At 34.2% G+C, this 12,838-nt stretch overlaps 1 protein-coding gene across 1 annotated transcript in view; it reads right to left on the bottom strand.

Moving 5' to 3' along the window:
- The window catches only part of LOC139977853 (fibroblast growth factor receptor-like), a 67,239-nt gene extending 54,525 nt beyond the window's left edge, over nt 1-12,714 (bottom strand). Inside the window, exons 1-12 of the mRNA XM_071987541.1 lie at nt 12,591-12,714; nt 11,103-11,396; nt 10,417-10,698; nt 9,382-9,702; nt 8,323-8,628; nt 3,122-3,244; nt 2,274-2,292; nt 1,985-2,061; nt 1,455-1,625; nt 1,147-1,257; nt 585-757; nt 262-381 (exon numbers count right to left, since the gene is read on the bottom strand). Of these exons, the coding sequence (XP_071843642.1) occupies nt 262-381; nt 585-757; nt 1,147-1,257; nt 1,455-1,625; nt 1,985-2,061; nt 2,274-2,292; nt 3,122-3,244; nt 8,323-8,628; nt 9,382-9,702; nt 10,417-10,698; nt 11,103-11,396; nt 12,591-12,714 (2,121 nt within the window). The remainder of the gene's footprint in view (nt 1-261; nt 382-584; nt 758-1,146; nt 1,258-1,454; nt 1,626-1,984; nt 2,062-2,273; nt 2,293-3,121; nt 3,245-8,322; nt 8,629-9,381; nt 9,703-10,416; nt 10,699-11,102; nt 11,397-12,590) is intronic.
- Between the last annotated feature and the right edge of the window lie 124 nt (nt 12,715-12,838).

Raw genomic sequence — 12,838 nt, 5'->3', positions numbered from 1 at the left:
TATATTATTTAAAACTGTTTAGAGCAGTCCAGTTTAAATATATTGATCTTTCCAAATCCACCAAATATGCCAAACTTAACAAAAACGAGCGATTCAGGTAGCTTGATCTCAATAAAGTTGTTCATCTTAGACTCCGCTATCCATTACAAAAGACACTAATTCTGATAATAAAGACCGTACAAGTAATTACGTAAATAAATATATATAATTACTAGACACAAAGAACAAGGTTAAACCTCGATAAATGATTGAGTTATTTACCTGTGCTCTCTTGAGAGCAGCTATTTTTGGTGCATCACCGGCCAGACAGAAGTCAAATAATTTGACATGTCCTTCCTTGGTTAGTAACACCTTTTTGGTTGTTAAACCAGGGTGAAGGAACTGACAGAATATGAAAACCAATAAGTTGAGCAGTTGTTAAATAATTAAAGTGGTCTCGAGTTTGAATGAAAGCTTGTTTTGTTTAAAAAATAAGTTAGATACAAATAGCAACTTTACAACAAACAGTGACGAGGTTGATGACAAAATACTGTCTGACTAAGTAAACAACAATATTTAGCTGATAACTCATTTACATTTCTTACCCCGAATGTTTTAAGGATGTCCATTCCTTCCAATACTCCCGCTACGTATTTGATGACGTCAGGAACTGACAATGAACTACAACAATAATAGTCTCCTTTATCTTTAGTATCACGTGACAAGACGCTATGCAGATTTTCACAGTTGAGATGCTCACTTATAAGGAACAGTTTACCTACAACAAAAGAAGAAATCAAAGATGGAGTTCAATAATTAATCTCCATAAATTATAAAAGTTCATTGAATATGATTCTAATCGAGATGAAAACTGGCTAGCTTAATTATCAATTCGAATTAATATCAATGTTAATAAAATCCCTCCGGGCATGATTAACTCCTGTTCGGACAATATATAATTACTCTTGACTTGATCAGAAGATCTTGTCGACTCCACACTGTCCATGAAAACCTTATCTTCCTTTACTGTCACTCATCACACCCGATGAGGGACGGGTGGGGCTAAATCATAAACCGAGAATGTTAGTTGTAATGAAAACGAATCGATTTGATTCACATTCCATCTCTTATTATTACTTTTTTAAAGCATGCAAAGGACAAACTCACTGCTTTGGATAGATATTGCTTCAATCTTTGCTAGATGGTTCGATGCTGGCAACTCGAGACATTTTCTGATAAAAGACTCCCAATGAATATTTTTCTTTCTAATGAGCTCTTCTGAAAATATGACAGAAATGGGTCAGCAATAAATTAAAGCGTGTTTACATGTATGTATCAAAATGTTGCTCACAAGGTCACTTAACATAACTTATATATTTAAATGATATAAATATGATTGACGATATCAATCTCTGACTCCGACGTTCACATCAGCCTTGGATTATAGATATTGAATATTGAATGTTATCACTAACCTATCATTGTTGTTATTACAACACACTTATTGGTCTCTGTAAAAAGATTAACAGATCCTATCCATCTTTGGTAGATGTTTCCCATTTTAATATTCATGATGATAGAAATATCTTTCTCACTCAACATCCGGGTATCGTTTCCTGCAATTGCATCTGCTATAGAATAGAAATCTGCCAAAAAATGAAAAGATTCGTAAAGGAAATAAAAATCACGAATACATATCGTTACCTTTAGTAATTTAGACCGAATCTTTCTGGTGTATGTCAACTTTAAGAAACGTAGCTGTCTAATATGATTATACTTAATGCTTTCCTTTGGGAGGACATTTATAAAATATACTAACCTATAAAACGTTCATACGTAATTTCTCATTTTCTTAATTATTATAACTTTATGTTACCGGCTCTCTAATCGTACTCTGTTACACGTACTCTGGGCTTTACTTACGGTGTGTAATAAATGTTTTAGTTTCGTAAATGCCTTCATTGATTCATTCCTTAAAACTTAGATTTATTTTGAGTAAACTTACTAGGTTCACTTCCTTCCGAATGGTGTGAGTTCTGTGAGTTGTCCTCGTCAACAGGTATCTCTGGCAATTCTTTCCTTCTACAGAAATAAACGACGAAAAGAGCTCGGACATTCCATGATTATTCATACCAAGGGATATTAGTAACATTATACACCTTGTTGATACTTAAAAGTAAAATATTTCAATGCAAGTTATTTGTCAGTTTCGAAATCAAAATAATTTAAGCATTCAAATGTAAACTCAATTCCAAAGCGTCAAGGTTTTGCTAGACTAAATTGATAAAGCTTACCTTCGTCCTTTTCGATTGACTGTAAATGAAGTAAATATTTTGTTAAATTCATTTTCTATAATTGTGTTCGTTTTCATTAAAGTATTGCAAGGTAATAAATACTTTAATATATATAACATTTTTAAGCTAAATATATATATAACTCCGTCAAAATACAATAGTTAGTAAACATATCTTTGTTTTAATGATTGAATATAGTGAGTATTAAGTTATGCATGTGAATGTCATTACAGCAACATTAAATAATAACAATAAAAACAGAACATATTATGTTGTTATATTCAACATTGATTGTAGTACTAACAAGAAGACTGTAAGGCTAAATTTATTAATGTCTCTTATAAATTTGTCATATATTAAACTGGTTTTAGCATGACAGTAATATACCAGTTCGTAATATTATTATGTTATTCAATATGGAACCTATACAAGGTATTATGTGATAATCCTTATTTAAAGTATGACTTGAAATCAAATACCCGTTACTTGACTGATCGATATCTGAGGGTCCTTTATCAAGTACTTTCATTAAATGAATTAAGATGATAACAACACACTGACTAAATCTCAAATGATTATTTCCCTCAAAAATGTTTGGTAAACATAGTACAAAACCAATCTGGTCTAAAACGATGTTCACTTGGCTGATTCTTAACCTTAATATTTCCCATTGAAGCAAATACCTCTAAGTGTAAAATATAATGTTTCCAAATATCAGTAAATTATCTTTACTTTTGTAACTTGATCAAACCTGAAGATTTTTATAAAACAAAACACCTTTATAGTTTAAACTGTTTCCATAGTTTTATAGTATTAAGTTCAAATGCGTTTGCAACACTTATACCTACATTTAAACTTCCTGACTGTGAAACAAGCACAAACTAACAGGCAACTGGCAATGGACCCGACAACACCAGCCACAATCACCCAAATGTTCTCTAAATCTCTTTTTGGTATCGTTTGTACAGTATCTGTAAGAAACAAGCAAAGAGTGTGTTCGTCTTTGAGATGTGAGAGATCAGACTTCCATCCATGACTACAAAATATGAACGTGTTGGCTTGTTGATTAACAACTAAATGTTACTCATTAACACACATACGGCTTCTTTACTTAAAACCTGAATTTGGAAGGGTGCACAGCAACGAATTGATACGTAACATCTACTTTTCTATCACAAATCGATACACCGTCATATCGAGTTTTAAAATTGGTTCCCAGAGAGAAGCCATTGTCAAGGGAAAGCTCAAAGTCTACAGTCAATATCGCTCAATACATTATGCCTAATATACAATCCACAATATACAATAAGTACACAATGCCCAATGGCCAACAATCAATGCAAAATACACCCATTTGAATTGTCGATATTGTCGATCCTTAGTGACATAGCTACTTTCATTACTTTCATTAAGAAAACCCTGTCATTAGATCCAAATGACGTCACCCAGCGCAATGCCACCACGGATTACATTTACAGCGATAACATATATACATAACATATGTACATGACATACACATAACACATATTCATAACGTTTACACATAACATACACAACCTACCTCAAACGGATGAAGACCAAAAAGTTTGGCAGGTATCAAGCGTAAGTATTATTTACAGCGTAAGCTAGCAGTCAAATATCTTAAACGTAAAGTAGAGCAGTCAAGTTTCAATGTTTGTGTTAATTACTAACTTACCAATCGATCCACACAGAGATTACAGTCATTACAAAGCGTTGTGCCACAGTAAAAGCGGGGCCGTGTGATAAATTTATTAAATCGGTAGAGTGTGCTGTAAGGAATACAGTAAGAACTGAGGATATGTGTAATCCCAGCAAATCCTTTTATAGCCCGATTCTTTTTTTACTGCGTTACAAAATAATAAGATCTACTATAGATATTGTGTTCTCCGTGTGTATCGTGTCAACGTACCGGTCTTATTAGGTTCAACAGGCAGGTGTCGAAGTGACATTGTCGAAGCCACAGCTGAAGGATTGTGTGCTCTGACTACATCCGGAAAGATTCTCGAGTTATCATTTTCATAGTTTTCATGGAAACAATACTTACGAGCATAATTAAAGTATTAAAATACACCATTTTTGAAAATTAACTCTCTAAATATAAATGGTTTGTAAATAATGAGTATGATCGTGCATTTACAACTACAATAATCCAACATGCTACCGCTTTGTAACAAGTTTACGAGTATATGGTTGAATAAGGCAGAAATACCAAGGCTCGTTTACACAATGGAGGTCACGTCGTCAGCCATTTTGGGTGGCTTGTTCTTTTTCACATCGATGGAGCGGGAGGGGGGTGGGAAGTTCTTATTTATCAAATAGCGTTTATCGGCATTCTTCACAAATGCCAAATATTGATATTAGTCTCTTGGTGGTTGGGGTTGATTATACAGCCAGCAATACATATATGCAACTGCGATATTCGTTGTTTGCAATAAGTTGAGCATACTTATGGTTTTCATATCGGGCAGTGATTACCCTTGCAAGTTGCCAATGATTGCCTAGAGTATGCACTACATATGGTGGCACAAGTGGGTTACTGTACACAATGATACCGTGTGCTTAATGTTAGATCATTACATTATTGATAAAACTGACTCTAGCCGATGATACATTCCATGCAGTAGGATATTTACATAATACAAACTCCTTGATTAAATTCAGCTGACATCTTATTCACTCTTTGTCTAAGTTGTGCATCGCTTAGAGCGATAAACTCTACTTCATCAACTTTTGTCTGAGGAATGAAATCATGTTTATGTTGTTCCCTAACCTTCAATAACGGTTCTTAACATCCAGAGATTCGTTTGCTTCTTGGAATATGATGAAATGAAATTATTATAATGTCATGACTAAAATCATATTATGATCTACTGGCAAGTTTATGTATACCATCAGATACATGTGCTGCGAAATAGGCCTGGTTGTATAAATGTATCAAGCAACATATTTACTCTCAATTTTATTGTAGCGCCTTTTTAATGTTTTTGGGAGACTACTGCAAATACTTGTTTAATATATTTATTATATCTTGAAAGAAGATGAACTAGAAGATCTCAGACTGATCTGTAACAGAATTTTATCAATTATTGATGCCATAGTTCTCAATCGCTTGTGAATAATTTTGGTATCCTCCTCAATATGGGATATATTTGTAAGCAGGTGACGATTATTTCATATCGTCATAGGAAAGCTCTGTCATTAGACTCCCTCTCACGTTGTTAGATTTGCTTCGACAATGGTAACACATACATATACGTCCATATTATCACAGAAAAACCTAACAACGCATATCAAATTTCCCAAGGTAGCTCACAAATTGTAAATACCTTATGCGCTCATGATTTAAAAGTTACCCTCCCCAATCTAACGAGAAACCGGTGGCCTGCGACGAATCAAAGGTATTAAAAGGAAGGGTGTAATCCTGATATCGTTACAGCCGACGTCAGTGTTGAAGTGCGTGGTGTCTGGGATTCGTCCTCATGAAAATTTAAAAAAATACAAGTAAATAAGGTCTTTAAGTAATAAGTAAAATCGCAAGATTGTGTTTATATCATAATTGAATAGTTTTAAGTGCTTCAGGACGGTTGTAAAGGGGGCACAACCACTTCCTCTGAATACCCGTCTGAATGGTTCCGTACCTAAATTGTAACAAAACTTACGGACCATTACTGTTACTAGGTCAAACACTGCAAGGATCACAGTGTCATCAAGAGCAGTTTCCGGGAAGACGACATCGATTCTTGCTCTTGAAGAAAACGTTATTTAAATTTTAATACAAGAGGCGTCATTTCAATTGTTGTAGATATAACCTATCATAAGTCAACTCCAAATAAAGCTAACAAAAAGTAGGCTATACCTTAACATGAACAAGCTCCAAAATTTGAATTATTCCGTGGATTCATAACCGATACCTCAAACGCTGTAGCTTCTTGAAGGATAATCATGGTATGCTGTAGACAGTTCAACAACACCACATTCAGTTCAAACCGTCTTTCCTTTAACACATTTACATTTTTGAAAAAGACCTTTTACATAACGGAAGCTAATCAATTAATGTAGCTAAACTACTTAAATTGGCACAATACATTAGTTCCCCAGATGCAACACAAAATGTCAATAGAAATACAAAAGCATTGTAAAGCTGCAAGCATCATGTACTACCACTTTGCCAAGGCTAAATGACGTTGAGTATCGTCTAAGTTGTTTATATTACGAATATGTTTCAGTTTACTTATGATAATTTTTGATGGGTTAACGTTATTTTTAAAGGGTGTACTTAGGATTTGATATTATCATTACTTTGGCTTCAAAAGAGCATGAAATAGATCTATCATATATTAGAATGACGGTCTTGAGATCTCACAAAAGTTATACAAACAATTCTAGCATTCCACATTTTCATTTCGTCTTCCTCTATGAGATATTAAGACTCAAATTCTGCTTAAAGTAATAGATTAAAAAGAAAATTATCGAAACGAAGAATCACTAATTACAGATTATACTAGCCAACTTCTTGGCCTTTGTCAAAACCATAAACCATCGTGTGCTGTTAACGACCCTTTTTGGATCCTTACACTAACTTGGGTCGTACCACAACCATGTCGATGACAGGATGACTCGCTATGAAGGTAACACATCACGTCGACGGTGGTGTTATACTTCTTGGCCACCATCAATAAGTCATGGTGTGTGCCTACATGTAGGTAAATAATTAAAACCCACCATTCGCCATCTGACATTGGCCTCTACCGTCGCACTCGCAGTACTCGCTATTTTTTCCCGCATGCTTATCAAATTAGACGGTCAGTCGCCTCTGGTATTGCAACATAACCATTTTATATCACATCATAATGATGTACATTATGCTACTGTTGTGTGTGACAGAATTATGAGATATTTTGCAACCACCGTTGAACTACATAATCATCATGTAGATTTTGTTTCGATATACCTATAAAAAATCAACCCCGATCCATCATCTTTTGCGAGTTTCCTTACCCAAATTTGCCTGGACCGTCATAAAGCTATAAAATATGTTACCAAACATTGTGACACTTTACATTCAAGGACATTACCGTGCAAATATCACTTTGGATAACACTTTCATTTTCACGTTTATTAGCTAGTTTGGTGAATAAAACCAAGTTAAAAACTCTTAAAAGATTTTTGGAGCATGTAAACATGATCACGCGCACTAGTTTCTTATTCCCCGATGGAGTAGTCAGGTAGGTGGTACGGGAGAGGAAGCTACAGGGTGATTTCTCTCAAAGACAGCATCTCAATATCACGGATGTATTCTGGAGAGTTCAGATGAACCTCGTACAAGTGTACGTGATTATGATATTGTCAGCAATTAAGTGTTTTATGCTCACTTGAGGGCGTTTTGTCTGTGCATACAGTGGAAAGAAATACAGGGGCGGACTCTCCGTGAAGGGATGTCTAATCCCCTCCCCCAAACGCCCTTTTCTGGACCTGCGCCTATATTATCAGATTTCATAAGATATATGTATGATACGTACGCTGTGCCGGCGTTTAACAATTAGTGTTGTGTAAAATGTTATATAAATGGAGGGGATATAAACTTATATAATAGACTTCGGGGTTGGTATTTCCTACTTGAACGTAACCCTATACAGTCCTGATAAAGATCCACCGGGATGTTCAGAGAATGAAATGTTGAAAGCATTTGACTTAAAGACACCACCATATGTTGACAAAGATTTGTTTATATGAAAAATGGCCATTGACGTTTTGAAAGTTATTTGCGTTTTACATTTAGTGCTGTGAAAAGTGTTAAATAAATTGAGGGGGATATAAACTAATAAGCATGGCAATATTGACGCATTGTTGATACCTATAACAGTGGATTACATCTCCTTCACTATTTAGTCGAGGGATGCATGGTAATAGTTAATGATATACTTTGTGTACATTTAAAGCGCATTTGCGTTTTTGGAACTGGTGGTAGCCGCATGACTAGTGCGTGTTTGTGATCAGTGGACTTCACACGATGCTTTACTAGACTTACCTTGAACAGAAGACAAGTAGGTTGTATTTGATTGTGCGGGTCGACCTATCCCATTATCCGCCATGCATCTATATAGGCCCATGTAGTCATCGTCATAAGATAATGTCCAAACTGCTTGGTATCTCAATCTTCGCTTGGTTTGTGGAAATAATGAGATGCGTAAAGTAACCCATTCTCCATGAATTTTCTTTTGCAGTGAAATTGTCGGGAATGGATTTGAATACGCCTGGCACTCCACAGTAAAGTTACCATGCGGTGTGACGGTATCCGGAGTAGGCGAGACAACGATATTGACTGTTGCTGCAACTGTGTAGAAACGAAACATCTTATGTACAGTATGGACAGTAATGAAATGAAATGTAGTCTCGATGTAGTCATCACTGAGGGGTTACACCTTCCTAGTTACAAAGAGAAGTACTATACTGCTTTCGGTGAAATATTATGTGGTAATTCGTGCATGTTCTTTTGTCAGCCATCTGCTTCAAACTGTCAATCAAATTTTAAGCTCGAAACATGTGACGTATTATCGCATCTACTGGTTTCATTTAATACTTAATATTAATATTTAATTTCTATTGGTAATATGTATCCATATCTTTTTAATATTCACATATATTTTTTTTAATGAAAACCATGCTAAACTTCTTAGCGAGACTTGCATCACGATAACTAGTCATAACCGAAGAAGAATGATAATTCAACACTCGTTACTTGTATCAGAATATCAACGATATAACACATCTTTAATATCATACTAATAATTCATATGCCATAGTAACAGCTAAATACTCTTTTGAAGGACTTATCTAAAATGAGTAATCAATAAACATTAGGTTCACGCGGAAGAGGAAGTAACATATATGAGTTGTTCCTGCCATAAAAGCTGTACAGGATCACAATTTACACTCCCGATGGTTGACGTAATAACATTTTGTCTTTGTTTCGGTCTGATCATTTTGAACCTTAACCTAAAAAATAAAGTCAAATAGTTTTCATACTTTGTCTTTATTCGGAGCAGGAAAAAAATCTATCTGGATTTATATCGTCACAAATACTCACACGTGACGTTTAATAGCACTGCATCAAAGACGATATCACCGATGCCATTGTTTGCTTCACATCTATACTCTCCATACAGCCTCCTTGTAAAGTTACTAAAAGGAAAAGACCTGTTCATTGTTGACCCTTTTCCGTTTTCTGTAAAATACGTTTTCAGTTTGTAAAACTCTCTCGTCTTAACGATTCGCTTTAATGTAACGTTTGGCTTAGGGTTTCCATCCGTTGAACACAGCAATGTTACTTTAGCAAACTCTTCGAAGATGCAACTCCTTGTAGTACACGTGTCAGTTCCTTTTACAAAAATATTGATGGTTGGTTGGTCTGTCAGTCAGTTATTAAACACAAAATAAATATACATCATGTTAGCAACTATGGAATGTAAGAAATACAAAAAAAATTAAGAACTCTGCTTTTTTAACGCAAACACATGTGGTTCTATCAACAAAGAAACCAACATTCTTCTACATACGGAAACAGGCGTTTGGATTACTTATCTGCGACATTATGGAACAGTTTATCGGAGGAAGCTAAGTGTGCCAAAAATATAGATGAATTTAAAAACTACTCAAAACCTTTCTATTTAGATCTGCATCCCATTCACCGTGCTTTCTTTACTATTTATATTGTTACATTATTACAACGCATTTCCATTTTGCATTTATAGCGCTTTTAAAATTTTAATTTTACACACACACATATATATATATATATATATATTAAATTTTAAGAATTTGTTTGTATAATTTTCGATATCCCATTTGCAGTTTTTATACAATTTATTGTCAGATGGTATATGACAAATTTTCTACCCTTTAACGATTTATATATTTGTTTATCATGTTTGTTTGTATTTTACTGTAAAGCGCCTTAGGCCAATTTCTGATTGGATAAGGCGCTATAAAAAAATGTAAAATAAAATATAAATAAATGAATAACTAAACATGTTTTTGTTTATCACACACTAGAATAGTATCTATGTTTTACAGCATGTATAGTTTTCAATGAGCATTGTTAAAAGTGTTATAAATTACTCACAGAAGACATTTAGATGAGATGACGCAGACAGATTGAAACCATTCTGTACCTCACAAATAATTTCCTTGCCATTGTGAATTCTCTGGCTCGTCAACTGTATTTGTCCACAATACATATATCCAAACACTGTTGCTATTTCAAGACTGTGCGTATTATCATGAACTATTCCTGTATCAACCATCCACGTCAACCAAGGTTCCATGGAACTTTGTACACAGCACTGCGCTGTTATGGCCTCGCCTTCAGTTACGTCAGTGGTGACATTTATCAAGCCAGGTGGACCTAGTTCAAGATTATAGACAATTTTATTTATCCCTTTTGCAAAATAAGATCTTCTTCAAATTTTGCCTTTGAAATACAATAAAATAAATTTTAAATGCAACTACCAACATACAATTTTTTGTTGGATCACTGAAACTTATTTGAGTTTAGAACAGATCAAAGCATCTGAGTCTTCCAAAAAACTGTGTTAGTTTTATATTATTAAAATCAAGATTATGAAATAAAAATTGTTTAGATCAAACCCAAGAATTACGTTTACTCTAACTATATTTCCAACTATATAAACATTCGTGTATCAACATAGCCTTTTGACGTATTTTGTAAGCCAACAAGATACAAAACAGTAATACCATAAATTTACTTAAGTAGGCAATAAAACGAGAAAGCAACTGTATGTTACTTACCTTGAACTTGCAAAAGGAAAGTCCCCTTATCAGCATTTCCAGTATCATAGTACGTGATGTGTGAGTATATTCCACCATTCCTTGGGGTCACATTTGAAATTCTCAACATAACACGTACATTTTCTGTCAATTCTGCATAAAATTGTCCCTTAGTTACGTCACTTTGTTTCCGTGGATCGAGAATGAGAAGTTGGGCACCATCTTTTTCCAATACCGTAGACCGGACCTGATGTTTTCTCACATACCATTCGATTTCAATATCACTATTAATTAGAACGGTGTGTGTCGATATCCCTGTATAACATACATATGTAAATTAAACATTATTCTCCGTGATTATTAAAACAACATTACATATTATTGGCTTATATTACCCTATTTTCCGTTGGTATTTTCAACAAAATATTTCATTGAAATTCATTGCCAACTTCAGTTACCCCTGTCTAGGAATAACTATCATGCTAATATGTATCTACGTCCAATAAAAGTTCCATGAGTAGTGTATCATGTTCAAAAGAGGAAAAATAGTCCATTACATTCTTGTTTAGATTTCCTATTTGTTTTTTTTCAATTGATTAACACTGTCATAGGGAAGAAATACTAAGAATATAATGAAATTAGATTGAATGAATTGAATTAGTTTCATCACGTTTAATACTCCGTAGTTTAGGTAAACTTGCACCTGCAGTTTACCAGGCTTGTTGAAAAGTCTAAAATTCGCTGAAAGTGATTTGATGGTATAAGGCCGTTCCATTTTTCACATGGATACAGTAGGAAAGTTCTTGAACATTTCATAGAATGAATGGGAGACTCTCACTGGAGATTTGGGGGAAATTTAGCCATGCAATAAATAATGTCGGTTTAATATTCCTTTATCTAATAGAACAATGAACTATTGTGAAATGATTCGTCTATAATGTACATTATGAGCTTAGAGTGAAGGATCTTGTGATTATCGAAAAGAATATGTGTATCTTTTCACAACAACTATTGGATGTGACTCATTCTACGTGCAATAAGCTGATAATTCTATCCTCCTTGATATTTACAAATATGGATATTATCTGAATGATAAAGTTGTCCTGAGCTGAACTTCCATCCGGTTTTGAGATTTAAGATATGACGTAAAGAGGTCATCTAAGGTCAATCAGATCGTGGTTTTAACAATTGTTTTACAAATTAACTAGTTGGATATAGAAAGGTATACATGTGTTCACCTAAAATGTTATATGCTATCTTCAAACACTATTCTAAAATGTATATTTTCAGTTTACACTATTTTCATATAGATATATGATTACAACTCTCCTCATTTAACTATTATAGACTGACACATTACATAATACACCAGTCAACTTTAACAGTAAAATACGACCTTTGTCACATATTTAAATCTCTTCCCAAAACGATACAACCAACTGCCATTCGCTTCATTACTTTACTGGCCAAGTTTCGAACTATATAGCTTTTCTGACAGACAAAACTTACCTTTTGTTGCGTTCGTTAAAGCAAAGTACAACACATTGAGTGCAAAGATTCTGAGAGCCATCACGTTTGCGTGATTGATCTGCTTTCCTCTCTGGTTGTGTGTGTGTGTGTTGAACACGAACATGTTTCGTGAAAGATAGATGTCATACCGACAACAGTCTTGGCGTTATGTTATTATTTTGGTAATTAATAATTAGAAGGAAGCCGAATGACAAAAGAAACGAAAGTGTAAAGTATCTTATTGTTAC

The sequence above is a fragment of the Apostichopus japonicus genome, chromosome 12 (assembly GCF_037975245.1).
Source record: "Apostichopus japonicus isolate 1M-3 chromosome 12, ASM3797524v1, whole genome shotgun sequence".
Taxonomy (NCBI): domain Eukaryota; kingdom Metazoa; phylum Echinodermata; class Holothuroidea; order Aspidochirotida; family Stichopodidae; genus Apostichopus; species Apostichopus japonicus.
Note: the sequence above shows the minus strand (reverse complement) of the source record. Positions and strands in the feature narration are given on the sequence as shown.